Source organism: Pyrgilauda ruficollis, unplaced genomic scaffold, assembly GCF_017590135.1.
Source record: "Pyrgilauda ruficollis isolate IOZ18807 unplaced genomic scaffold, ASM1759013v1 scaffold59, whole genome shotgun sequence".
In the NCBI taxonomy this organism is placed as follows: Eukaryota; Metazoa; Chordata; class Aves; order Passeriformes; family Passeridae; genus Pyrgilauda; species Pyrgilauda ruficollis.
The window spans coordinates 4,586,527-4,613,156 of record NW_024527599.1 but is presented as its reverse complement, the minus strand read 5'-3'; the positions used below and the strand labels follow the sequence as shown (position 1 = coordinate 4,613,156).

Here is a 26,630-nt window from a genome sequence, read left to right as displayed (position 1 = left end):
CACTGAGCTAAAGGCACCTGGCAAAGGCAGAGAGAGGCTCCCACAGTGCCCACACACCCCCTGGCACTCATGGTTCAAGGTGATGCCAAGGACAGCTGAGGAGTTCAAAGCAGGTGATATTCCCCACACTACCTTCATGGTGGCATGAAATCCACCTCTCCTCCATCACCCCGTGACATCATCTTCCAACATGGCCCATAATTTAGTTTAATTGCCTTTTACAATCCAAAGGCACCACATGAAAGGGAAGGTCGAGGCTGGGATGGAGTTCAGATACTGGTCAGAAAATGTAAACATCTCTAACTCTGCTGCCTCGGGGCTGCCAGCTCCTGCCAAGTCCCTGCTCCGAGCAGGGCTGCCCGTGGCAGGGATCTTTCCCTACTTGTTTGGAAACCAAGGCAGGCAGGAATGGAAGGAGTTTTTCAAGGATGACTCCTCATTGGACTCTCCTACTTGGGGCTCCGATCTCTGCTCACAGTTTCCCTTTTCCTCTCTGGACCAAACTCCAGGCTGGAAGCTCTCGCTCTCATGGGCTGAGAGCATTTGCCTGCCAGCTGGAGGGAGATGCTCCAAGGCTATGGAATGGGAATATGGAAAGGATGCTGAGAAAACAAGTTACATTTGCTCACTGGGGTTTTCTCTCTGCTTACAAAGAGTTTGTGCTCTCAGAGCTCTGGTCTTGTTACCTTTTCTCTCATGCCTTGCAAAAAGTCCTCCCAAAATCACAACAGTGTGGCCACTCCAAGGTGGATTTAATCCCTGGCATTCCAGGAGTCATTAGGTCTCAGAAAGGATAAAAATTCTGGTGTTTAGAGGCATGACAGAGCCCAGTCACTCCAACAGCTACTCCTCCTGGGCTTTTAAACCTGGAGCTCCCTTTCCAAGAAGCATGAGACATGACTACATGCTGCCAAGAGATCTCTGAGAGTCTTAGGAAGACTGAAATACCATAAATAAGTGAAGTGAATAACAAGACAGGACTAATTTTAGCCCAAGTCTAAATAATAATTAGCTCCTAAAAAGCTAATCCAAAGGCTACTGCCTAATCTTGAGCATGTTGGGGCAACTAGAGAGAGGGTCACATTTGAACTATCCACCTGGGCTGGACAGCGCAGAGGAAGGAGATTTGGGATTTCTAAGGAGAATAAAGCTTGGGATTTAGGCTATCTGCACTGACAGGTGAGTGAAACAAGGAACAGCACCAAGTGTGGGAAGCTCACTGGCCACCCCAGAGCAGGAGGAGCCACGCAATACCCAGCTTGTAGGTCTGGAAGTAAAATATTGCTAATTAATTTTCAGAGCCTCGCGCTTTAGGGTTTTCATTTGCCTGGTGAGGTGAGACAGGGTTGAGACCAGTTGAGTGGTGAGTATCTGAGACAGTCCACTCCACACATGAGCATGCACATGAGGGAAAGGAAAAAAAGTGCCTTTCTGTTTGAGAGGAGGGAACCACGGTGACTGGCCCTATAAGCACATGTATTAATCATGCACCGTCTGGTTTTAATCCACACACTGCTGATCCTGCGTCTCACTGTATTGTTATCAGGGGAAGGAGTATTTCTCCTCAATCTTATTCACCAGCCAAAAGCCTGAAAATGCAAAAAACACATTTGTGAAGTGCCTTCCCAAGGACCCTGGGCCCCGGACCTGGTGAGCTGGGGCTGCTGCCTTTTTATTGGCGTTTAAAAACCTTTTATTAACGTGTGTCAGGGCTGGGGGAGGAGAGACAGGCTCAGGTTTCAGGACCCCCCATGCAGAGAGGTTTATTGTGGGAAGGGACATTAACACTTTCTCCTCCACATCTGCCCATGGCTGGGGCATGTGGCAGAGGGTGTGCTGCAGGAACAGGCCTGGGGGATGCACACGCTGAGCCCATGAAGAGCTTGCAGGGATGTGGGCAATCCATGCCGCAGAGAGGAGAATCTCCCCGCTCTGCTCCACATCAGAGATATCTGCAGCCCTCTTCCAGCATTGCCACGAGCGCCATGGGGTCACTGTAGAGCGAATGCTCCTGAGACAACAGCATCCAGTGAGAGCTGAGGAATCCAGGACGTGCCCCAGGTTCCAGGGCTGCACCCACGCACCATCACCAGGGCTCTCTTTAACCTCAACACGACCCAAGTGTTTTCCATTACCAGCACCACGACTCCACAGTTGCCACCTTCCCCCTTCCCAACCTTAACTCAGCCATGCTGCTGCTCCCTGCTCTTGCCTGGGGTCCAAGGGTGGGTGAGGGAGGTCCTGGCAGTGTCTCCTGGGGCTGCAGAGGCTGCAGACACAGCTGACAGCTCAGGCACCAGGCTGCATAGTTTGCTGCTGACTGGTACGGTCGGTGGTGTTCCATCACACAAGCTGCAGTGGAGATGTGCCCAACACACACACCCAGGAAAACAACTCTGAGCTCTGCTCACCCCAGAGCCAGCTTTTGTTGGTTACAGCTCCAATGACAGTGCAAGAGACGATGGGAAGCTCTAAGTGTCCCACTGGCTCCAGCAGGAATTCGAACGCGCGGCTTCATGGCAGCGAACGGAGTCACAACGTTTTCACTCAAAATAAGAGCCAGGCCAAATGCTCAAAAACTTACTGAGGAACTCTGGCTGAATTCTGCACTCCATCTGCTAAATGGGACGTGGAGAACAAAAAGGAGTGGGAAGCACAGTGTTTGTCCTATGCAGCTTACAAAACAACCACCCTCTTGGTAGAGCAAAGAGCCCAACACCATTTTAAGCCCAATTCCTTCTGGTTCTGCCTTTCAACAGATTCTTTTCCTCTGAAATGTTACAAATTAATTAAGAAGCTAGAAGGTAAAAAAATGGGGAAAGGATTTGGAGCATCAGTAAGCAAGGTGAGATACCCTTGTAGTAAAAGCCAACTGCCTCTTCCTAGCCATGCAAGTGGTAGAAGAAGGACCCAGAGTCACTCTGGCACACCAGAACCCACAAGATATTCACATTGTGCCATATAAAGAGCAGTACATTCTCATTGCCTCTCCAGCAAAGAATTTGGGCTGAAAACTGGGCCAAGACTGAGAACACAACAGAAAGAAATTTGGTGCAAAAAATAACTCCTGCTAAAAAGCAATGAAAAGTCAGTATGGGAAAAAAATCAGTGCCAGAGAGAGTTGCTCCGCTGCCATTGCCTGCTGGAGGCTCAGGGACAGAGATCCCAAAATTCCACCATGCTCAGCACAGACCTTCCACTGCAAACAGCCCAGAGATGCATCCCACAGGCTCAGGATGGTTGGGGTTGGAATGGATCTTAAAGACCATCCAGTTCCAACCCCTCGCCATGGACAGCGACACCTCCTACTAACTGGAGCAGACTGCTCCAAGCCCTGTCCGCCCTGGCCTTGAACTGCTGAACTGCCAAGGAGTTGGATTCACTGGGCTCTGTATGCTACAGGGAGGGCAAGGAGCAGATGGTGGAGTGGAGATGGCACACAAGTTTAAGTTGGGTTGGGGGGGTTCTTTGCTAGAAAGTGCCTTTCTGTATCTTGCTCACAGTCACTCCCATGTGGGTTTGTGCCTCAGTTCTGGCTGGCTCTGCAGTGCCTTCTGCAACACCCCACTCCTGCAGAGCCCAACAATTCCTCCATTAATGCTGCAGAGGGATAACATTTGTGGAACATTGCATTGACGCAGCTGCCACTGCAGCCTCTTTCTAGAGCATTTCAAATGGCAGAAAATGGGATAGGATCACCCAAAGAGGTCACTTTGCCTCCTATTCCAAGTTGTTTACCTCAACCCAAGCTGTACCTTAGAGAGTCACCCAGCTTGCTTTTAAAATCTCCAAGGCTGGAGGGTTCCTCAAGACTCACTAAGGAGACTGCTCTCAAGTGCTGAACTACCCAAAGGTATGAAACCTTTCCTGAAGTTTCTTAATTTATTTTGCTACAATTTCTGCCTGTTCCTTCCTGTGCTTTTCAGCATGGAGCTGGAGGACACCTTGTTCTCCTCTCTGCCTTTTCCCCGAAAATTTCCTTTAGACTGAAAAGCTTCAGTTCACCCAGGCTCCTCTTGGAAATCAGGCTTTTGAGCTCTCTTTGCTAACTCACTGTCCTCCCCTTCATCCTCTCAGGTGTCCTCTGCACAGTGAACATGCCCACCTGCTGTTTCACCTGTCTGACCATTAATAAAAACACTGATCAGAAAGAAATAAAAGGGTACAGGCACAGCCAGGCCTGGCTGCTTCCCTCTGGGATCAGTGCTGCTTTTTCAGCAGAACTAAGATCACACCATGCCTGATATTCCAGAGTTCCTGGGTGGCTGGTGCTGAGCTGTGGGGGCACCAACTCCCACCTGTGGAGTTGTGCAGTTTCTTTACAAAGCACCAGAGCCAAAGGGAGCTGGGACAGGGAGAACTCAGCTCGGTAGCTCAGGTGTAGCTACAGGACAAAGACACAAGGATGAGTGCAAGTGCCTGGCAGGGCAGGTAGATGGCACTCCAAATAAACTGGTGTGTGGTTGGAGGAGGCAGAGTTCAGGGAATACTGACCCCCTCCCACAAGTTACAGGGCACCAGAGCTGCTCAGCCACCTCACCTGCCTGCTGGGGGCTCTGGTTTGTGGCTGCTGGGAAAAGAATCTCTGTATAGGGACACTTGGATTGTCCCCAGCAGAACCCTCCTGAGGCCACCTTAGGACACTGGCCATTGGGCAAACCTTAGGGCAGCACTGGCAACTGCATGCTTCTTATTTTAACCCTGTCAAACAGAACCTTGAAAATTCAGGCTTCCACAGACACTTCCTGGACAAAGCTGCTTCCCCAAACTGAGAGGGCTCCTGGTTTTACTGGAAGCCTGTGCTCCTGTGCTGCAGGCAGTGCTGTGAGCACAGGTTGGGGCAGACAGAGAAGTGAAACAGAAATTTGCACCTTTGGGTCCCTCTGTGAGAAAGGTCCTGAATTTCTCACTGTCATTTCAGGACAATGTCATGAAGAAGAAGTGGCACAGGGAAAGGCACCTTGCCATTGTCACACGCAGGCTCTCCACAGAAACCTGCTCTGCATCCCCACTTCTCCTCCTGGAGCATCAACCCCTCAGGGAGGGGACACTGCAGCTTCCCAGATGAGCCACGTTTCTGGAGCTGCAGTTCTGCCTCCGAGCAGGAAACTGTTGAGAGCCACTCTCATCCTGCCGTGCCTCCAAGGGCGTGCAAAACAAATGCCATTGTGCCTCCTCCATCCCCCACCAGGCTCTGACACATTCTCCAAGTGCAGCCTCCAGATCCCTCCTGGCCAGGTGGTGGCAGAGAGCAGACCCAAAACCCCACATCAACAAGGGAACTGATTTCATTATTCTAAAAACAAACAGCCAAAGGAAAGTTCAGCCTAGAATGGGCTCCTAGAGCAAAGAAAGGAAAATAGAGAGCGGGCAGTGGGGAATGCTTCATATTCCTAAAAGCCTTTTGTAAGTTAACACATGGTGTCTGCTTCTCTCTAGTCACCTATTTATCACTCTCCTCTTTAGAGAAGGAAAAAAGTCCTGGCTGCCTTCCTAAGGCAGAGTTTTGTGGCCGGGGGGAGGGGGAGGGTGCTTTAAGCATGATGCAAACCATTTGGAGTGCACCGAGAGCTCTGCCAACACAAGCTGCACTATTTAAACAAGTGAGGAAATGATCGTATATACAACATGCCAGCGAGCACACACACACCAGAGGAAGTCGAGAGGGGTTTTCATGACACAGAGCTGGATGTCAGCGGCTGAAAGGTCGATATTTTCCCTTAACACCCTTCTCAATGACTTAATCGTGTTCCGTTTGCACAGAAAACTTCCCAAGAATAAAAGTCTGGAGGAATCGAGGGGGGATGTTTGGCCTACTGCTGACCTTGTCCGAGGTCCTCTCCACGTAGCAGGGCTCCTGGGGGGCGACCAGCAGGGGAACGAAGCCCGAGAGCAGCCGATCCTCTTCCAGGCTAAGCAGGGCAAGGTCGTCATCTGGGTCCTTGTACAAGGGCACCTCCGACTGATTCACTGTGGTCAGTATGTTACAGAAGTCAGCCAGCGTCGCCCACACATCTACTGAGACCCTGGGAGAACGAGGAGAGACGTGAGCAATTCGGGGCTGGAATGCGTTGGGAGTTGCCTGCAATGCTGCAGCGAATACCAGAGAGGTGAGGCGAGGCGAGGCCCGGCACCGCCGCTGCCCTGCCCCGCGGGACAGCCCCGCTGCAGCTGCGCTGGCACCGACCCCGCCAGCGCCGCGACCCTCGCCCGCCAGCGCTGACCCCGGCCACCGTCCCCTGCGTGGGGACAGCTCCCGGGATGTCCCCTTCCCGCCGCTCTGCCCACCTCTGCCCGAGGGGAGCGGTTTCCCTGTGCAGAACCCAGCTCGTTCCAGATGATGTTACTCAATTTTAAAGGCTGCTGGAAGGACAGAGCGAACACCCGCGCTGCTGTCGGGGCTGAAGGGGCTCTTGGAGGGCTCCAATCCACCCTGGGGGGCTCCAGCCCAGCCCGGAGCATCCTCTCCTTCACACAGCTCTTATCTGCTGGACCACGTGCTGCAGCCACAGAGATTTTCACAGCTGAACCCCAGCCACGGGGGGTTAAAGCCGTGTTGTGTTTCTCACGAGTGACCTGCAAAGCTGCCTCTGCCACGTCTCACGTTCCCAGAGTGGCAGTGATGTCCAGGGTGCAAACACAGGAGCCCTGGCCTGCTTTCCATGCATTCCCATCACACATCCCCACAGCTGAGCACAACCCAGGGGAGGCCCAGCACCCCAGAGAGACCCAGTGTGGAGAAAGCAGGGAAACAAGCAACAAGCATGGGGATACTACAGCTGACCGGGCTGCCTCACACTGCATTTCCCCCTCCTGTTTCTACAAACACTCAGATTGGGTTTTTTTAAGGACGTAAACTGGGATTTAAGTAGGAAATAGGGGAAACTGAGGCTGATGGGCTTCTGGTAGGCTGCTCCTCCAGCCCACACCTCTGGAGGAAAGCACAGGGAATCCAGCATCCCCGGGGGTGCAGCAGTGACCGGTGCGGGCCGAGGCAGCCCAGGGCTGGAGGGAGGCCCCCTGCTCTTTGAACTGCTCCAGGTGGACAGAGTCTGCACTCAGTTATTTACGGGAATCAATGTACCAGGAAAGCACACTGAAATGAAACATCTTGTTTTCAAGAGCGTCCTGGGAGCCAGGCAGAATGAGGAGCCATTAATCAAAGCCCGGCACGTAATCAGCACACATGTAACGCAGAGTCGCCCACGTCCCTGAGCCAGCCCTAGCCCACGTCCTGCAAAGGAGGAGAGGTCCTTCAAAACCCTCTGCTCACAGACACCAGGAGCTGGGTTCATTCACAAAGCTCCATCGCTTGGCTCAGCCAGGTCTGGCTGTCAGAAATGTTTAAATATGGAAAAAAATAAACAGTTGCAACACGTTTTTCGGAGGGATCTGTCCGAGGCCCTTTGTGATGTAATGGGAAACGCTGCGTTTGTGCTACCAGCTGGAAAATAAACAGAGCTGCGAGGGTTAAAAGGAACTGAACTTTCCACGACCCCTATCTGCAAAAGAAGAAAATAATAAGAGGAATGATCCACTGCCCCACAGCCCTGATAGTTTATCCTCCGGCCCAGGCTGCAGAGACAAGCACCGGATGTGATAGGGCTGCTCCGGGCCACCTCCAAGGCGAGCTCTGCCCATGGGAGATGCACAGGGCTTGGGAGGCTCAGCCTCCCCCAGTGCCCTGCTGGCAACTGGGCTTGGCTGCCTGAGGCCAGTCACATAGCACTGGTGGGGCCCCACGGCCACGAGGGCTCGCTGGGATGAAGGAGGTGCAGAGGCATCAGCAGGGAGAGGAATGGGAAAAGTGCCCAAAACTGCTGGGGAATGAGAGCACTGGGGTGTTGGGGACAGGCAGAGATGCAGGGGACATTTCCAGGGGGCTGGGACAGCCAGGTGTATGGGGCCGTGGTAGAGGAGAGGGGAAAGGAACACATTGCAGAGAGTTCGCCCGTATTCCCAAAAAACAGAGCTGCAGGCAGGGGATGAAGATGACAGCAGTGTGAGAGGGAGACAGAGGGCAGTGGCAGGATGCTGGGCTGGACTGGGATTCACTGCAGGGCCAGGGTGGTGGCAGCAGGCATATCAGCACAGACAAAGTACAGAGAGCATCTCCCTCCACAGGGCTTGGCATCCAAACTCAGAAAAATGCCACAGGAACAGTCACTGAGCTGGCACTGCTAATGCCCTTGCAGGCACCCAGCCCAGCAGTCCCTTCCTCTCCCCCTCAGCAGCACTGCCAGGCAGGGCACCCCTCACCACCCCTGAGTGTGAGAGTAGCCCCTGTCACTTCATCCTTCACCTACAGCTTGACAGTGCCTTGCCACATCTCCCATTTGCCCTGGACGTGACAGATTCCCACCCTGGGCTCAATTCAGTCAAACCTCAGACTGTGCTGGCTCCCTGGGTAGCCAGCTCTCACTGCACTGCTACCCCAGCAGCACCCTGCAGAGCCTTCAGAAAGCCAAGAAACAACTAGTGTTGGCATTTTTCCCTGGTTTTCTCCTGTGATGGCAGAGCAGCACTGCAGAGATCAATTCTGACCATTTTCTGCCACCCTCTCGGGTGCAGCTCCTCCTCTGCAGCAAATCTCCCATCACTGCCACCACCAAGATCATTCACCACTGCTGGCAAAACCAGTGAGGACAAACGGCTCACACTGACACCTACAGCCCTGGGAATCTCCTGCTGGGACATGCACTTGCCCTGGAAAGGTCACACAACACTTGTGAGCCCTGTCAGCCTCCTTCTCCCCACTGCCTCTGCCCAGGACCACTTCACGGCCACCCCCAGGCTTTATTTCTGGCTTATGTCACCCCACGGCACGGCAGTGCCGGAGCCTCTGTGCAGAGCCCAGGCAGCTCCAGGTTTCTGGAAGCTCTGTGCATGCACAGTGCCACGGCTTCACCGTCCCTCTGCGGAGGGAGGCCCCGAATTACTGACACCGAGCCCAGGCACGCAGCTCCCAGGTACAGGGACGAGGCTCCCAGAGCTTTTAACCGAGGAAGCGAGAAGGGGGTGAGCGCGAGGTCTTTCCTCGGAACGGGGGTTCATTCACTTCCCCACAGACACATTTACATTTGCTTATTCCACTAGGACAGGAAAAAAAAATAAGAGTTAATTTCTTTTTTATTGCCTCAGGATTCCAGGTTTAATGTAGCTGTCAGTGTGAGCGCAGCCCAGCTGCAACGCCGACGGACACGGCCCGGCCAGGCAGCGGCGAGAGCCGCGCAAGTGCGGCTTGCAGAGAGCTGGACTGCAGCCCCGGGGCTGAGAGCCACCCCGGCGAGGCTGGGCAGGGCTCCTGGCAGAGATGATGCCCAGATGGGCATCACTACAAGGCAAAAGGCACGCAGTGAAGCATGGGGAGAGCAGAGGATGCCAGGACGAGCCTGATGCTCACCGAATCCCCGCCATCCTCACCGGGGGCGCGCGCTGCCTGGTGATTAATATCAAGCACAATGACCCCACGTTACAAGCCTGCGGGGGCCTGTGGAGGTGGCCATTTCCTGTGTAATACCAGCTTGTTTAAACACTAACATCCAAACTGCACAGCTGCAGCACAAACCCGGAAAGCGCGGCGCAGAAGAAGCCCTGCATTGTGTTCCTGGCGGCTGCCGAGCCGCGCTGCCGTGCAGATGGCAAACGCCTCGGGCCGCTGCTCCCGGGGCCGGGCACCGGCACTGCCAGCTCCCGGTGCCCGCCGGATGAGCTGCTCTGTGTCCTCCTCCTCCTGCCTTTCCTCCCTCCTGGACCAAGGGAAGATGAACTAAAAGTGGCTCCTTTGCAAGGAGCAAAAAGGGTTGGCCATGGGAGCTCTTCCCAAAGCCTTCAGCAGCCCTGGTCTGGGCTCAGGGCAGGATGAGGTGGTCACAGCCCTTCTGCATCAGTGATTTCCCCCACTCTGCCTTGCACCCAGTCCCTTTGGCCAGCCAGGCATCCATAAACCCATTCCTCTCCCAGGAACTCACTTTGGAGCTGGGGGATGTTCTTTACCCAGGAGAGGTGCAGTCTCCTCCCAGCCAGCCCCTGCTTTGCCACAGCCCCCTTCTCCACAGAGACTTTTGGCTTCTCCTTTGGTCGACTTTATCTCCAGTCTCAGCCAGGTTTACACTGCTGAGACACCTCTGAACCTGGCTTTGATGTCTCGATAGGGAAACTCTGGTGGCCGGAGTTACTGAGGATGGGATCTGCAAAAGGGATTTTCCATTTAGTCTCCAGCAAACTCCAGCAATGTCTTGGCACCTCTGTGCAAGACTCTGTCCATCCCTCCCAGTGGGAGCTGCCATCTCAGTGACACTTCTCCACAAGAGCGAAGTGATGAGAGCGATCTGGCACATCTCTCTGGGAAGGTAAGCTCTAGAATGTGCTCACAGCTTTTGGATTTAATTTAATACTTGGTTTAAATTAACCATTTTTAAATGCTTGCAGACAGTCTCCACAAACTGAGAGGCCCTTGGCCCCGTGTGGAAGGAGCATGGATTTGCCAGGGTCAGCCCTGCAGCAGTGTGTGTCTAGTCAGTGGCTTCCCCATCAGTTCTTATGCTTCATTTAGCAGTGGATTAATTGTGGCAACAGAACAGAGCAAGGAGCAGCTCTGTCCAGCCCTCTGCACCTTCCTCCCAGCCACATGTCCCAAAATGGGATAGAGTCACTTATACAGCAGCCTCCTTGGAGATCCACCTTCTGACCCATCTGCTGCCAATATCTCTGCCTTAGAGGAGCCACCCTGCTCCCTTTTTCCCAGAATCCCTGCTTTTACACCCCAATCTCTGCAATTCACTCCTGGGGACATTTGGTCTGAAAGATGCTTCTCCAACTGCCTTAAACAACCACCTGCAGAGAACTTGACACAAGGTTTGCCATGAAACATCAAGACTGAAATTAATTTTAAGATACAGAAGTGACAGCTGCTTGCTGCTAGGAGACCTGGCAACACCTGGTTCAGACACACAATTCCTGAGGCACTGAAGCAGAGATGTCCAAGGTTAAGTTTAGCTCGTATTCTGGAAAGACATGAGGAAAGAGTCATGGAAAGCTCACTGAGCACCTCTTCCAAAATAGGAAGGACACCTTTCACCTCTCAAATTCACACAGAGAGGTAGTTAGGAAGTCCAACAACTGAAAATCTGTTCCAGTGCATCCCCTGAGCTGTGATGACCATGCAGTGTGGCCAGGAGCTGCAGGAGTGCACCAGACCAAGAAGGGTGGATTTGGGGAAAGACGGAGCTTCTCGCTTGGGTTCAATTCAAGACTGCTGAGCCCCCAGGTAGGGAGAGGCTGCCTGCCAGGAACCAGGGTTCATTCCCAAGCTCCCACCAAGAAAAAGGACTGTGAAGACACAGCCTCCTGAGCCTCTCATCCCACTCCACGGAGCCCACTCCTGCATGGCTCACATCCATCTGCTGGCTTTCGGCAGCGCTCACCCCTCACACCTTTCCCTCCGCCTCTGTCCAAGAGGGAAAGCAGCAAGCTGAGGAATTTGGTGTGGGGTTGGTTTTTCTTTTTTTTTTTTCTTTTTTTTTTTTTTTATTGTAAGGACTCAAATCCAGCAGTGTGATAAATGCATCCGAGCTACAATTAGGAAGATATATAGCATCAGAACGCGAAGGTCTGGGCAGCGTGGTGAAACGCGGGCTCTCCAGAGCCCCAGCTATGTTTCCCATTATGTAACCCTGGTCATGGGCAGACAGCCAGACTCCAAATGAAAAAGAGACTCTGGCTTGGCACCGTTTCTATTTTCCTATCCTCATTCGGGGTCAGCGCAGTGTCATACAGCTGCAGAGAAAGCTCCGGGGATTAAACCTGGGAAAGACTCCAAGACCAGGACCCGGGTTCAAGTACCAGCTGAAAGCAATAAACCAACTGCCACAGCTGGGCTGAGTTTAGACGTTCTCAAAGTCCCCCAGCTCTCTCCCATATGAAGAAGGAGCGATTGCAAACATGGCAAGAGAGGCCTTGGGACACACAGCCCCAGCCCAAAGCTCTGGCTGAGTCCTGCCAAGCTGCCCTGCTGGCCACAAGCCCAGCCCAGCCTTCTGGCCCTGGATGAGCTGCACTTTGATGCGAGCTCTGGGCTCTGAGTGGGCTTCCAGGTGGGTATGAGGCCTGTTTTTTCCAGAAGCTTTAGCACATTCATGGCATCTCTGCAGGGCGTTGCTGTGCTTCAGGGGATTTCTACATCATTTTTCTGTGCCCATGCCATCACAAGAGGCAAGGAAAGTGGTTTAAGAGTATCCAACCAGCTTCTCTGTTGGCAATGGTGGATGTCACAGCATGTCCCAGCACTGGGAGCATGTGTGACACGGCCCAGACCCCTCACTCAGCTCTGTAACTTGGCATCTGCACTTGCTCCTCACGTGCTCTCCCTGCTCCTGAGCTCACCCTGCCCATAAACCTTGGCTTACTCCACCACGCCTGCTGCTCTGACCCATGTTTTACTTCTAAACTTCTTTGAAGCTGTTCCTATCTAAACCCTTGGACTCGGTGGCTCTACCTGGTTCCTGAAGAGCCCCAGGGCAGCCAGCAGGCTTGTGTCAATAGAGAGCTGAAACACTAACCCAGTGCTCTCCTTTCCTTTTCCTATCCCCAGGGCAAATGTTGCAAATTCCAGGTCATGCCCAAGAGCAGAGCTGGTTCCCTGCTGTTCATGACTACCTGCATCTCCATGGAAGCTCAACCACTGCTGTCCCAGAGTCCTGGACCACCAACACCCATCCATACAAGAGGTCTGGGCTGGAAGAGAAGCATGGCTAAGGCAGATCCTCCATGAGAGCCAAAGAGCACCAGAGTGGAGGAGCTGGGAGCCAACATGGGAGACAGGATGGGCACAGTGGGACAAGAGGAGACAAGTGGGACACCCTCCATGGAGACGCCAAGCAAGACAAGAGATACTTCCTCCACTGAACACATCAGGATTTTGGGGAGTAGAGCCCACAGTCTATGCCCACCACTCCCCCAAGAGCCCTGGGGTGGGCTGCCACCACCACCACCACCACCACCACCTTCTCCCACCCCAACGGGTGAGCAGGAGCCGGCACCTGCTCCATCACCAGGGGGGACAGAGCCCCGTGCCCCACAGGAGGGGGAGCAGCTGGTCCCAGGGCAGGCGCCGAGCGCTGGCTGCGTGAAGCCAATCAGAAATTCCATCTCGAGGCTGCCCGTGGCCAAGGGCTCGGCGGCTCCCTGCGCAGGCAGCGCGAGGGGAAGGGGGGATTGGTGCAGCCGGGCTCACGTGACGGATCCCAGTTTGAGTTCCTGCCCAAAGATGGGCAGCAGTTCACATGAGCAGGCAGCGGTCCCACACCGAGCAGCCGACAAACAGAAAACAGACTCCATCTCCACAAAATGAGGCCCAGAACTTCCTGTGTGAGATTTCCATTTCCTCAGCCAAATGAAAAAGAACTGGAGTAAGAGGCAATAAACCAGGAGAGCGGGACTGGACCTGACGCACGGAGCGGGGACCCATTAATGGTTAAGCCACTTTGCTGGATTACTCTTAATGCTCCTTCCCATCACCCAGGGTTCTGGCTCCTTTGGATTAACAATAAGACGTGATTTCAGGCTCTGGATCCAGAGCACCGGAGGCAGATGGAAAATCCTGCGGGAAAGCAGCTACGGAGCATGCTCAGATGCCGTTTCGCATACTCCATACTTGGCCCCTTCGCTCAGTTTTCTGTCCAAAAATATGCAAATTGCCTAGTCCGCATTATGGACTAATGGGCTGAAATCGGCCAGTTTAGAAAATTAACCCTTTTGTGTGTTGTAGGGTAGGGACAAGCGGTTTCTGAAGCAGAGGGGAGGTGACTTTTGGAGCTCCAGGAACAGGCAAGCTGCTCCAGGCTAGCTGGTCCAACCAAGGTTGGTCTGACTCAGTCAAACTAAAGGCAACAAAATGCTTATGCTGGAAATGGAGTTCCCTCTGGTCCAGAAGAAGGCCCTGCCTGTCCAGCTGGCTGGGCCAGCAGAACACCTAAAGGAAGGGGATCCCAACAAAACCAGATGCACATCCTAAGCAGAAAGTAAAAATCCACCCCATAATCCATCTTCTAACACATGGAAACATAGGGCAGCCGCCAGGCACCCTCCAGCCCCACTTACACATCAAGGAAGAAGTCACTGTGTCACCAAGGGTGACAAAGTCCCAACATGCCCTGGGCAGGCCTTGCCTGGGTGCTCAGGTCACAGTGCCACAGCCAGCAGTAAAGCATGAGCAAGGGGGAAGGGTGGCACAAGGAGCTCAGGGAAGGAGCAGAAACCAGAGGGTGCACGTACTGTTTGGGGAGCTCAAGAGACGTTGGAGGAGGATTCCAGGTGTCCGGGTGGCCAAGCATCCAGTCCGACCAGACCTTCACACTGGGGAGCAGCTCCTTCAGGTCCTGGGGCAAGGCAGAGACCTTGATGTCGTCCTCCTCATCCTCCTGCTCCATCTCTTGTGGCTGAACTGCAAATAGAAGACGTGAGAGCTGAGGCAGCTCACCACAGCCAGGCTCAGGCAGGGACTGGGAAAGTATGACACAGATCCCAACATCCCAGCCTGGGACGCACAAGGGAACAGCCACAACCCACAGCAAGCACAAAGACAGATCTGTTCTCCCTCCATGGACTGCCCTGGAGGGCAAGCCAGGGTGTTTGTGATCCCTTTTACTGAGGGTAGCAGGGTACCACTGCACCAATCACAGAGACAGGATTCCCAGGTCCCAGTTTTAGGAAGTTTTCCGGTTGCTGGCAGAAAGCATGGCCTCAGTCTATCCCTTTCTTCCAAACATTTCTGTCTGCACACACCAGGGGCTTTCCTGCAGCTGATCTAGCTAAAACCTAGGCAGAGCTTGGGATGCTGGGGGAGAATCCTAAGGTCCCAAGAGAGGAGAAGGGATGTAAAAACCAGTAGGCAATGAAGGCCTGACCCCCACCAGGCTGCCTCGTGGGCCCCTGCATGGATCCTGCTGCTAAGCCCTTACCTGGCACACATTCCCTCAGCAGGCTGGTGCACCTCCTCACCAGGAGGGCAAACATGGAGAGCCCTAGGGCCGTGGCCTGTTCCTGGATGACGGAGCGGCAATCCTCAGAGATGCACTCTAGGAGACAAAGAGGGTTTGGGTCAGATCTGGTTTCACCTTCACTGCCTCCCTTTCTGCATCCCATGGGGGCAGGGGTGAGCAACTCCCCAATTTACACCTGTCCCAGACACAATTGTTCCATGCAGGGAGGAGAAAGGTGGTGAGTAGCTGCTCTGGAGTGGGAAGAGGCTGCAGCCACCCTGCCCACACCATGCCCACACCATGGCCAGCCCCATGGCATGTGCTGGGCCAGCCAGGACCACGCTGGCACTCAGGGCTCCCAGCACAGAAGCTGCTGCTGGGGCTGATGCCTTCCCCTGAGGAGGAGGGATGTTTAAGTGTTAAAAGGGTAATTAGCTACATGTTTGATCTCTGTCCCTGCTGGAGTTTTAACCTCAGCAACTGAGGAGGGGGCTCCTCCCATTAGTTTCACAGTCACACAACAGCTTGTCAAGAGAGCTTAATTGGAACTGTTACTCAAGGAGATGCCACACAACCACAGCCCTTCCAAAGAGAGCTGGCTCAGAGTGAGAGCAATCCCCCCCGGCACATCTACACCCAGCCAGAAACCACTTCTGAGGCTGCTGAGAGCAGCGGGGAGCTGGCTCGAGGGAACTGCCTGGAGCCAGCCCTGGGTTAGGCTGGGGAGGCTGGGGTGCTGTGGGACATGCCAGCCTGCCCCAGAGCTCTCAGAAGAGGTTTAAGCCTTAAGGGAAGCCTCTGCCCTCCCAACTTCTCCTACTCCCCATTCACACCTTCCCAGGATGTGGGGGAGTGGCTGGCTGGGGGTACCCACACATTTACTGGGCTCCTACCCATCAGTGCTGTTTGCTCTGCGCAGGATGCTCCTCGCTGGCTTACTGCAGCATCAGAGCTTCCACCTGAGAAGAGATGCCCCAAGCCAGGCAGAGGACTTTTACAAACTCACAGCTACTGACTCTGAATGGCTGAGTGAAGCCCCAGGGCTGAGACAGGGAGGGAGAGCCCCCAGAGCCCCCCAGCTCTCAGGCAGCTCTGCTGAAGACATCAGCACCAGCCACACGTCAGCACGGAGGTGTTGGGAGCTGAACTGCCCAGATGAGGCAGAGCAGGGATTTTGAGCAAACAGCAAGAGGATTAGAGCAAGACACTGTGACCATGTTTAAGCTGGGGCTAGCAAAACACCTGAGGTGCACAGAATAAACAGTGCGGTTTTAAGGACAGATAATTTCAGAGGAGTGGGGTGGGATGTTACAAACATACAAAAAAAGACAAGAACACACCAAGAAAATACAGGAAAAATAGGGAGGAATATCTGAGGGCTTGATTGACAGTTCTTACAGCTGTCAAGGAGTTCAGCACCCAGTGTGGAGGGTAACCCAGGGCAGCACCAAAGGCACCTGGTAGCTGAAAGAGGGTGCTTTGCTCGTGGAGCCAGGGCTGAGCTGGTGCCACAGAGCAATGGTAGGAAGTGCTGTACTACAGGGGCTGTCAGCTTTTGGAGGAAACATAAAACTAAAGATGTGACCACTCTGGGACAGTAAATCTCTTTCATGAAGCCTTTCCCACAATTAAGAGTGTTAGTCCCAGTGCTCTGGCCACAGTCCAGTCCAAGAAATTACAGTCATCTTCCCCGCGCTCCCTCCCTGCGCTCGGGTGAGATGCTGTACTGTCTTCCCTTCTTGTCTTAAATGGACACACAACAAGACCACGGTGGTCCAGCTGCCACACCTGAGTCTGGCAAGTCCCCTGGGTGGTGAAAATCTCTGGTCATTTCAGCATGAACCCCCACACTCTGAGTGGGCAGCCCCCAGGGCTCCAGGCACTGCGCTCACAGTGACCCCCAAACTGAGCTGGTGCAAAAGCTACATCCTGACCCCCTCAAAACAGGCAAAGCTTAAAACATCTGCTTCAGTGTTTGTGATGGTGAAGGTGACGAGCACCCTATATTTCAGGGTGCATTTCAGAGACTGGCTCCAAAAGCTCTGTGGTGGCTGTGGCCAGGCTTGGTCCCAGCCCTTACCACTGCCACCAGCAGCTCTTGCTGCAGGTTACAAGTTCCCCACACAAAATTTAACAGCCAAAATACAGTAAAAAGTTTCCTGCACTTGAGCTGTGGCAGGTAGAACTATCCATCAAACATCTTGTTCTGCTGCAAACACGAACTGTGTGCCCACCAGCTCATAAAGGCACGGTGCCCTGATGTACCCCAACAATGCTCAGCCCTGGTACAGCCTGCAAAGCTGCCCACTCTGCAGCTAAGAGCATTAGCACACCCACACTTAAAGGCTGCTGTCACACAGTTCCAGCTCAGCTACCATGGGTGCAGCTCATCATTAAACTCACAAAACGCACAAAACTCCCCCAGTCCTGAAAGTTCATTCACCGGATGAGCTCATCAGTCTCATTCCCAGGAGAATCCTCCAGCAGAGGAAGACAAACATCCAGGTGGGTGCTCGTTCAAGACCCCTGAACGTGCACCAGCAAAGGCCTTTAAGAGCTTAATTGTAGCAGAAAAGAGGAAAGCACCATAAATCAGGAGAAACTTTCTCTCTGTGCCTTCTCACCACTTTCCTCGGGAGGCTGGGAGCTTTGGCTTGCCCCGAGCTGGGAGCCAGTGGCCAGGGCTAACAGAGGATGTGGGGACAAACCCCAGGCTACCCCTGCCACAGGAGACAGACAAGGTGAGGGTACAATCAGAGGGCAAAGCACTTGGGGTGTTTGAACAGAAACTTGTAAAATGTTTCGAGTGATGGGCAATAAGGAAACCAACTCTCTGGACCCACTCAGCGTCTGAGCCCAGCCTGGCACTAAGAGGAAAACATTTTGTAGAAAATATGCTGAAGTGAGGTTTGGAGCAACAAATCTGCTCTGGAGCCCACAGGGCATCATTACTTCTGACCTGAGCTGGTAATTATGTCTGTGCTGCTGGAAATGCACAGTAACACACAAACTTATTGGAAAGAGATGTTTCTGGAGGATGGAGTGACACTTAGGTCACTTCTGTCCCTCCAGTTGCACAGCACTGGTAAAAATAGAGATACCAGCTGCCCCAGACCAACAAGCACGGGCAGAGAGATCCTGACTGCCCAAGTCAGGGCAAACTGTAACTCCCAGATCTGTTTCCCCAGATCCACAGTGGGTGCAGGTGAAGCAGAATGAGTGTCAGGTCCACAGGCAACCCTGCATCCTACCCCCGCAGGCTGTCACCAAAGCTCGGTGACAGAGACTTCAAGTGGCATCAATGGCACCCCAACAGTTAAAGCTGCCACAAATCCACTCCACTTCCACCCCTGAAACCCCAAATGGGGCTGTAATCAGATAACCCTCCCAATTCACACCCAGCCACACTGCACAGCTGGGGCACACCGGGGAGGTGTCAGGCAACTGTGGAAAGAAATCACACACAAAGGAAGGGGCCACGAGGTTACAAGCTCTGAGGTAGCTGGAGCTGTGGCTCCTCTGTGCCACCAGCAGCCACAGCAGTGACACTCCACAGGAAATCATCCAACACCACCAACCACAACACATTCCCCCTCCACCTTTCTCCCCTTGTAAGCCAGCAAACGTCCCTGTTAATGCCAGCCCTGGATAAACAGCTCCTGTCACGTCACCTCTCAGCTCTCGCCTGCGCAGCCACCCTGAGAACACCAGCGCTCAGCAGGCTCACAAATGTCACCTCTCAGCTGTGCCACTGCCTTCAGAGGTGCTGCGTGGGTGCAGAGGCAGGTGGGCAAAGCTGGCACTGCTGCCTCAATAACTGCTTGTTAAACCACAGCCTAAGGTCAGGGCTCCTGCACTCGCAGCCAAGACCGAGTCAGGGTAAACGCACACCCTCGTCTGTGCTGTTGTACCAACACACAGCCCCTGGAGCCATGCTGCAGGGAGCTGAGCTGGCCTAAAAAGCCTCCTCTGGGAAAGCTTCCTTAGGCTGGAGCTGTTTCTTGACCACTGGTAGCCCCACATCAACATCAGCAAAACTCCAGTCTGTGGAACGCTGCATGGGGCTAGGAAGGAGCAGGTAGAGCATTTTAAAGCAGTCACCAAACACTTTGAAATGACTGATTTGTACTACCCCACACTTCATAGGCTGAATTTGCCTCAAAGATCTGTCTTTGTGCACCAGATAAATAAATGAGAGCCCTGCAGAGCCTTGCAGCGAATGTCAGGGCTCTGGAGGCCAGACTGGCAGCAGGACATGAGCTGCAACAGTCCTGAGCACCCTGCCTGACACTTGCCACTTGCCAGCCCCTTTTTCTAGCTAGTCCAGACTTTGCTGAAGTTTCCATGCTAGGTGCCTGTGTCAGCCTGAATTCTCCTGGAAATCTTCAGCCAAAACAGCTCGGCCACTTGTGAGAATGAGGCTAGGAAACAAGATAGTGGCTTACCCCTGTTTGTAAAAAACACAACCTTTTCCTTCAGCTAATCTAGCAACTGTAAATCCTGGAACAAGGATCTGAGATTTTGCTGCAGAATAACCTCTTTAACAGAGAGTTTTCCTGTCCTACTAGAAATCTGTCCACACTTAGCCAAGCTATAAACATCTGAAAGACAGCAGTTTTTCCATACTCAGTAGGAATTTGTTTCAACAGTTAAAACGTGTTAAGATTTCACCTCCCTGAGCAAACTCCATCTTCCTACCTCCCTTCACCTGCGTTACAAGCAGCAGAACAACTGCCCTGCTCCCATCCAGCAGGTAAAATGTAAAAATGTCCTTGTACGAGTGCCTGAGCTGGGGAGTGGACCCAGGCTCCTCCAACTGGTGCTCAGGAGATCTGCTCTGAAGCAGAGCCCAAGGGTGAGTGAGGGAGAGGGATGGGATGGAAAAACTGGGAGCTGATGAGCATCAGACTGCAAGAACAGAGCAAAAGGAACTGGGAACCAGCGAGGGGTGGTTTTTCTGAAGATCAAGAAGAGGAGTCCTCCTGTTTCTTTGCGTGTAGGAAAGAGGGTTTTTTTCCCAGCTGAGGTCTGGGCTGCACAGAGAGCGCTGTTTTCCTAGCAGGAGGCAGTTTCCTGCAGGGATTGCAGGGAGCTGGGTGGATCAGCAGCTGCAGCGCCCTCTGCAAGCTCCTACCTGGATTCTCCAGGGGTCTGTGGGCTCTGCTCCCACCCAGCCTGCAGCAGAGCCCGAGCCAGCACTCCTGCAGCCATCAATCTACCTGTTCCACAGGGGAGAGGGTGAGAGGCAGACAGAAAGGGGACTTTTGTAGCGGGGAGAAATTTGTGCTTCTCTGAGAACGTTATATTCATGGAAAACATAAACCAACTGTCGTCAAAGTCGTCTGAGCTCAGGAAATGGAGCGGCCGGGAGAAGGCTGCCATGTGGCCGGATGTTATGTATTTCTAATTAGTGCTATACATCTTTCAGCAGCGAGTGTCCTTTTGCTGGGAAACACAACGCGCTGCCCTTGTTATTGTAACTGTCAGAGAGTGCTTAAACAGATAATCTCCAGGAAAAGTGATAAACACATCCCCTCTCCCACTAGGGTGTGCAAAACAGCAGTGCCAAACCTTTATTAGGGCAGCACAACCAACCACAGGAAATGGGAATGGGAAAAGAGCAAGGGGCAGCCGCCCACGAGGAGAGGGATTTGCTGGAGGAAGCTTCTCGTGGCTGCTCGAGTGCCATGTGCTGAAGGAAATCCTGCGAGGGACAATCGGGGCACAGCCAGCACAGGACACGTGGGCTGCTCACAGGGATAGGGCAGGGCTGGGAGTGAGGGCTCCCAGCTGTTCTGCTCTGAGTGTGCCCCCAGTTTGGGTGGAAAGGAGCCACAGCAACCCCCAAGCTTACAAGCAAGCAGAGGACATGATCTTCCATCCACCCATCCCAGCTAACAAAACACAAGGAACGCTGAACCTTCCACAGTTAAAACAATCCCAGCCAACAAATCTCAAAGGAGAGCAGATTCCTTTGACTGGAGCAACCAGACTGCCTCAGCCAAGGGTCAGGAGGGCTCCAGGGGGACAGTCTCCATGCTGGCCTATCTGTCCTCACCTGAGCTGTGGCTCCAGGCTGGAAAGCCCAGAACAGTGCTGGCAGCAGGTGATCCCAGTGCTGGCAGAGCAGCAGGAATGTGCTTTGCTCCCAGGGAACAACAGCTGAAGCCACCTTTCCTGGTGACAGGGTGAAGGACTGTATGGGAAGGCACTCAAAAGAACGAACAGTTCTGTGGACACAGTCCCAAGGATGACATAACAGGCTGGCCAGGGGACACAGGAGCTGCAGGAGCTCGGTGAGCACAGGGCTGGGGGCGAAGGCACCCGGCTGATGTGTCAGCACATCAACTCTGGAGGCACAGACAACTGATTCACCAGCTGGCTGCTGCCCTGAGGGGAAGAGACCAGAGCTGGGGTCACCTCGGAGCTGACACCACCTGAAGGCAATTCCTCTGCTCCCTCACTCTCAGACACAGCTTTCCCCGTGAGTCACTCCCGCCAGACACAGCCCTGGCACAGCTACAGGGCAGCCCCCTGGGGTGGGGCTGTCTGCAGGAAACGGGTGAGGAGGGCCCTGCTGCCGGCCCAGCCTGGTGGAGACCGCACACAACCGCGGGAATATCAAGCAGCAGAAGTGAGGGGGATGCTCACAGCTGTGGGGCATTTCCCCGGCACCCCCTCGCAGGGGAGCTGTGAGTCACTGGCACTCCCAGCTCTGGGAACTGGCGAGTCACACATGCACTCATCTGCCCCCGAGAGAGCCTGGGAACCTGCAGGCACTGCTCAGCCCTGGCTGATTCCCTGGGAATGATGGGCAGCTTTCCTGGAAGGATGCTCCCAGATTCTGAGCAAACAGGATGGCAGCCCCAGCCCCCCCAGCACCGTGGCTGAGCTGAACATCACCACCTGCAGCACACAGGGCTGGACCCCTCCCACACAACCTCAGGATTTCAGTAATAACCTGGATGCCCCCAAACCACCTCCCTGTGCTGATGTCCCCCTGTGGATTGGCAGGAAGGCCCTGGGAGGGTCTTGGTCACAGCAGCAGCACCGGGGAACTCGCTGCACGTGTTCCCAGAGCAGCTGGGGCCGCCCAGGAGCCTGCAGCTCCCTCTGCAACCCTGAACTTGTCCGAGGGAAGGAAGGAGGGAGGCCTAGGAGGTGAGGAATGCCGGGGGCCTGGGGAGGATGGAGCAGCTCTCCCTGTGGAAGCCATTAGATATTCAACACTTCATTTGTTTCCAGCCGTCCTGGACTGCAGCGCTGGGCTCTAGGACGGGAGGCTCTTCTCTGACGTAACCAGGAAGCAGCTGCAAAATTAAGGAATCCCTCATGACATCATAAAAAGGGTCGATGGTTTACAGGGGAAGGTATAAAAATTAATGACATATTCCCACCCGAAGCAGAGAGCCTGCCCAGGAGCCACAGGGGAAGCCATGCTCTGCCCAACACGAAGGGGCTGCCTGCCCCAGACAGCTCTGTGCTGCCAGCTCCCTTTGGCTGATCCAGGAGCTTGTGTCTGGCTCTTTTTGTCCCTAAGCCCAGGCAGGGCTGGATCCTTGCACCTGGGGTGCGATAACCAGCTCAGTATATCCTTCCTGACCCTGATGAACAAAGCTTTAGGGAATGACTTTAGGACAGCTTTCTTGTGTTGTCAGGGCTGGCCAGGAGTCAACGACAAAAAACATCATTGTGAAGTGACTATTAATAATACTAACTTAATAAGAAGTTATTAATTTCCACAGGGAAAGCAGACACGTGCACAGAGTGTCCCCAACACCCCAATTTCTGAAGCTCTGGGAGACCAACAGGACCTGCAAGAGGAGGCAATGGCAATGGCACAATGTCCCTCCCCACCACACAACCCAGGCTAGGTCAGAAAGAATGACATTAGCCTTGAGGACAAGCACAAAGCCATTTCCACTTGAAAAGGGAAAAGGATAGTGGTTTAAAATTAACTACAGCCTTTTCCAGGAAATATCAGTGGAAAGAAGCAGCCATTTTTAGAAATGTTATTCTCAGAAATTTCCTGAAAAGACCCATCAGTCAAAACACAGATTGAAGCCATTTCCACTTGCACTAAGCAGCACTCCGGAGCTCTCCCTACACGCTTGGGGTGCTTGACCCAGCCAGCAAGGCCAGGATCCTGCTCTGCCCCCCTGACCCCAGCGAGGCTGTGGGAGTCAGTTTGGGATGTGGAACAGCCCATATAGAGCCAGAAACACTCCCCCTGCCTGGGGAGGCACATCCCTCCCAGCTGTCACTAGTCACACTTGCACTGAGACATGCCAGTCCCTGACCATCACAACTGAAGCAAAAGCACCTCCAGGCTCATCCATGCTGGCAAACCTGGAGAACTGCCAGAGAAACTCTCATTTCTCAGCACTGCCCTCACTGGAGCTGCTCTGACGCTGGCACTTGTGACACAGGCACAGCAAAGTGCCAGCAGTGTCACAGCAGATCCCCAGAGCCACAGGTTCTGCTGCCAACAACTGACAGCAACGTGAATTTGACCCGTCTGGCAGCTAAAAGGCTGGCAAATCTAAATGTATGTAACTCCTGGCTGGCTCATAAGGAAGTGTGTCCCTTCAAGCTGGCAAGCCAGCTCATCAGCATATCTATAGCTCCAGACCAGCCTGGCACCAGCTGTCTCTTCCTGTGGAGAGAATATTTGCCATAAAATGCACAAGCAGGATGCGTTCAGATGAAACAGGGAATGCTGCATGAAAGAAGAAAAATCGCGGATGACAGAAATGGAAAATTGTTTTAGGGGCACTGCAATGATGCAGAATGAAAAAAGAAACCCCCTGATGGCCTATCCTCTGTCTGCACAGATCTGTCAGCTCTTTTTGAAGATGCCAGCTATGAACCCCAAGAAAAGAGCCAGTGAGGAGCTGGGGAGCCTGGCTGGGTTACACAGGAGCATGGCAAGAGCTGCCAGCATCCCCCCAGGAGCTGTGTGTGCCCAGCCATAACTGTGTCAGATGTTATTTACGACAGGGAGGAGGTGTGAACAGAGCTTCCCAAGAGATTTCCTCCAGCCCTGAGGGAAGTTTACAAATAAGGACAAATAACAGCAGCAAATAACAGGCAGCATTTTGCACTCCCCAAGCTCTTGCTGGGGGTGGGCATGTTCTTGACAGCAAAATGTGAGCAGACAGCCTAGAACTGGCTTCCTTGGGTGTGAACCTGGGTGAGCTCTGAGCCTGCAGTTAAAGCTCATGAGAGCAAGTGCCTGCAGACAGGAGCATTCAGAGAAAGGAGCCTTTGATGGGGCAGGAACAGCAAAGCGTGGAGCTTCCTTTTCAGCACATTCCCTCCTTTGCTGCTGGTCTTCTTAGGGCTTCCTGAGGGCCCAGTGTTTGCAAAGCAAATGCCAAAACATGAAGCGAAATCCATGCCCTCCTCCCAGCTCTTGGGAAGCAGGAAATCCCAGGGTCTTCATCAAATGCTTGCAAGCCTGAACTGCCTCCTCACCTCCCACTCCAGCCCTGCTTGGTCCCTCCAGCCTCCCTGGCTGATGGCAGTGGCACCCCCAGCCCCAGGACACCCCACCAAGAGGGGCACAGCCCAGCCACTCTGCCTGCTGTGATGCTTACTTAACAATTTCCATTATAAGACCTTGGTTTCAGCTCCTAAGAACTTTGCCAAACTTTAACCATTTAGGCTGCAATCCCTCATGCCAAAAGCTTTCTTCGAGCTAAATTTATTGGGAAAATTTCAACTACAAAGGTTCAGCCATTTGCCAGAATGAGGTTAGGGAAAATATATTGTTCTTCTCAAGTTAAAAATTCTTTGACCATTTCAGCAAAATCCCTAGCACCTTCACACTTGGAGCAGGAACCAGAAGTTTGGCAGGGGACAGCAGAGGGGTCTGGGTGTGCCTTCTGCCATCTCCATCCTGCTTTGCTAAGGTGGGGGCCTATGGAAATCTGGGTGCTCACTATCAGACAGCTTTCTCATGCCACTCCAACCAAAGCTGGTTCACCTGCTTGGACAGAAGAATAAACCAAGCCAGGTGAGGCACTGGAGAGGGAAAAGCAGGTGGAAAAGGGGGCTGAAGCAGCACAAGTGAGGCACAGCAGAGCAGCCCCTTCTCCAGCCCCCTCACTGCTCTGCTGGCACCATCAGTGGCTGCTCTCCCCAGAGGATCCAGCCCCACACATGCAGCATTCCTGCTGTGGCAGAGCCTGGTGTGGTGCATCCAGATTTACGTGCCAGCCAAGGATCCCAGATGAGGTCAGCCTGGTTCCACAGGGGAGCTCGCTTTTCTGAAAACTATGGAAACTACACATGCAAAAAAATCTCAGAACACCAGACTTGGAGGCATCTATGCAGCTTCAAGTCAACTCCATCGCACTTACTCACCATAAAGCCATCCTAAAGACACGTCACTTTTTCTCCCCTCAAGGTACCATTTTCAGTCAACACAGAAAATTAACAGGCAGCAGAGACCCTCCTGCAGAGTGTTCTGATGTGCTGAAATGTGCACGTGTTCAATGAGCCTCAGGGCTGCAGGACAAGGTCATGGTTTGGGGGATTAAGATGCAGAACTTGATTCCATTCCTCACATTGGTGCTGAACTTTCACGGAGATCCAGAAGTCCCCTTAACTCCTCCCAACGCATGTGCTCAACTATTTTTGTGTCCCTCACTTGTTGGTTGGCTGGTGACACAGAGGAGATGGAATTTGCAGACACTGGGCAACTCTGCTTTGATCAAAGGCAGCTCCTGAAGGATCATGTTTTTAGGAGAACTCCATCTCTTGCACCTCAAGGTGGGCAGACAAAGGACTAGAAAATCTGGCAATTTTCCTTAAGCTCAGTCCCCCACCAGTACCATGAAAAAAGGCACCCAAACCCAAGCTTTGAGCACACACCAGTGAGTTTACACCATTATTTGGACCTGAATCTTGTAGGTTTTCCTACACTCCATGTGGCACCAAGCACAACGATAACACTTAATTAGTGACTTCTCTGGAAAACTCCCAGGAGAACAGAAAGAAATTTTACAAGCAAAAGGCCAACAGGAAAATTGAGTCTGGGATCTCTTTGTCATCATCTTGTCTATCACAGGAGGCTTTGTGTGCCTTACATCATAGCTGAAGTGCCAGTGGGCGCAGCCTTGAGGCTGGCTCTGCTTGGAAACAACCCCCCAAAATGCTCCTCATGAAGATGCAGCCAGATTCACCCACCAGACCTCTGGTGGTGAGCAGGGACTGTGGTCTTCTGTGGAAATCTGGAAGAAGTTCAGCTGCGGGCGGTGCCACGCAAAGGGAGGCTCTCAGGTGTCGAGCGAGCGATTCCCTGCGGGAAGGGCCGTGACCACAGGCACAAACCCACAGCACGCAGAGAAACCACTCCAGGAAGTTTAACATCCGAGCCCCCCTGTTAGAAAATACGATCTCGGTGCCCCAACAGCTCACACAGAGCCGGAGCCTCGGCTCCCAACGCACGTGCGGGCTCACACAGGCGACGGAGCCGCCACGGCGCTCAGCAACTAAAGAGCCTGAACCCTCCACATTCATTAACAAGCCTAAGACATCATGCTTTTATGCCAAATTCCTCTTCTCCCCCGTGATTTGAGATAGGATTGGCACAACTGTGATATTCCCTGCAGCTACCGTTGCTGCAGCATTCCCAGCATGGCC

General features: G+C 53.4%; 1 protein-coding gene across 6 annotated transcripts in view; it reads right to left on the bottom strand.

Annotated features, from left to right (window-relative positions):
- Positions 1-26,630, bottom strand: part of SMG6 (SMG6 nonsense mediated mRNA decay factor) — a 103,985-nt gene that overhangs the window by 38,432 nt on the left and 38,923 nt on the right. For 5 of the 6 annotated variants that reach the window (XM_041482416.1, XM_041482417.1, XM_041482415.1 and 2 more), the window contains 3 exons: positions 14,961-15,077; positions 14,275-14,443; positions 5,825-6,026 (listed from right to left, as the gene is read on the bottom strand). In XM_041482416.1, coding sequence (XP_041338350.1) covers positions 5,825-6,026; positions 14,275-14,443; positions 14,961-15,077 — 488 coding nt within the window. Of the gene's footprint in view, positions 1-2,521; positions 2,616-5,824; positions 6,027-14,274; positions 14,444-14,960; positions 15,078-26,630 lie in introns of those variants that run through there. The other variant, XM_041482421.1, reaches the window with a different exon arrangement.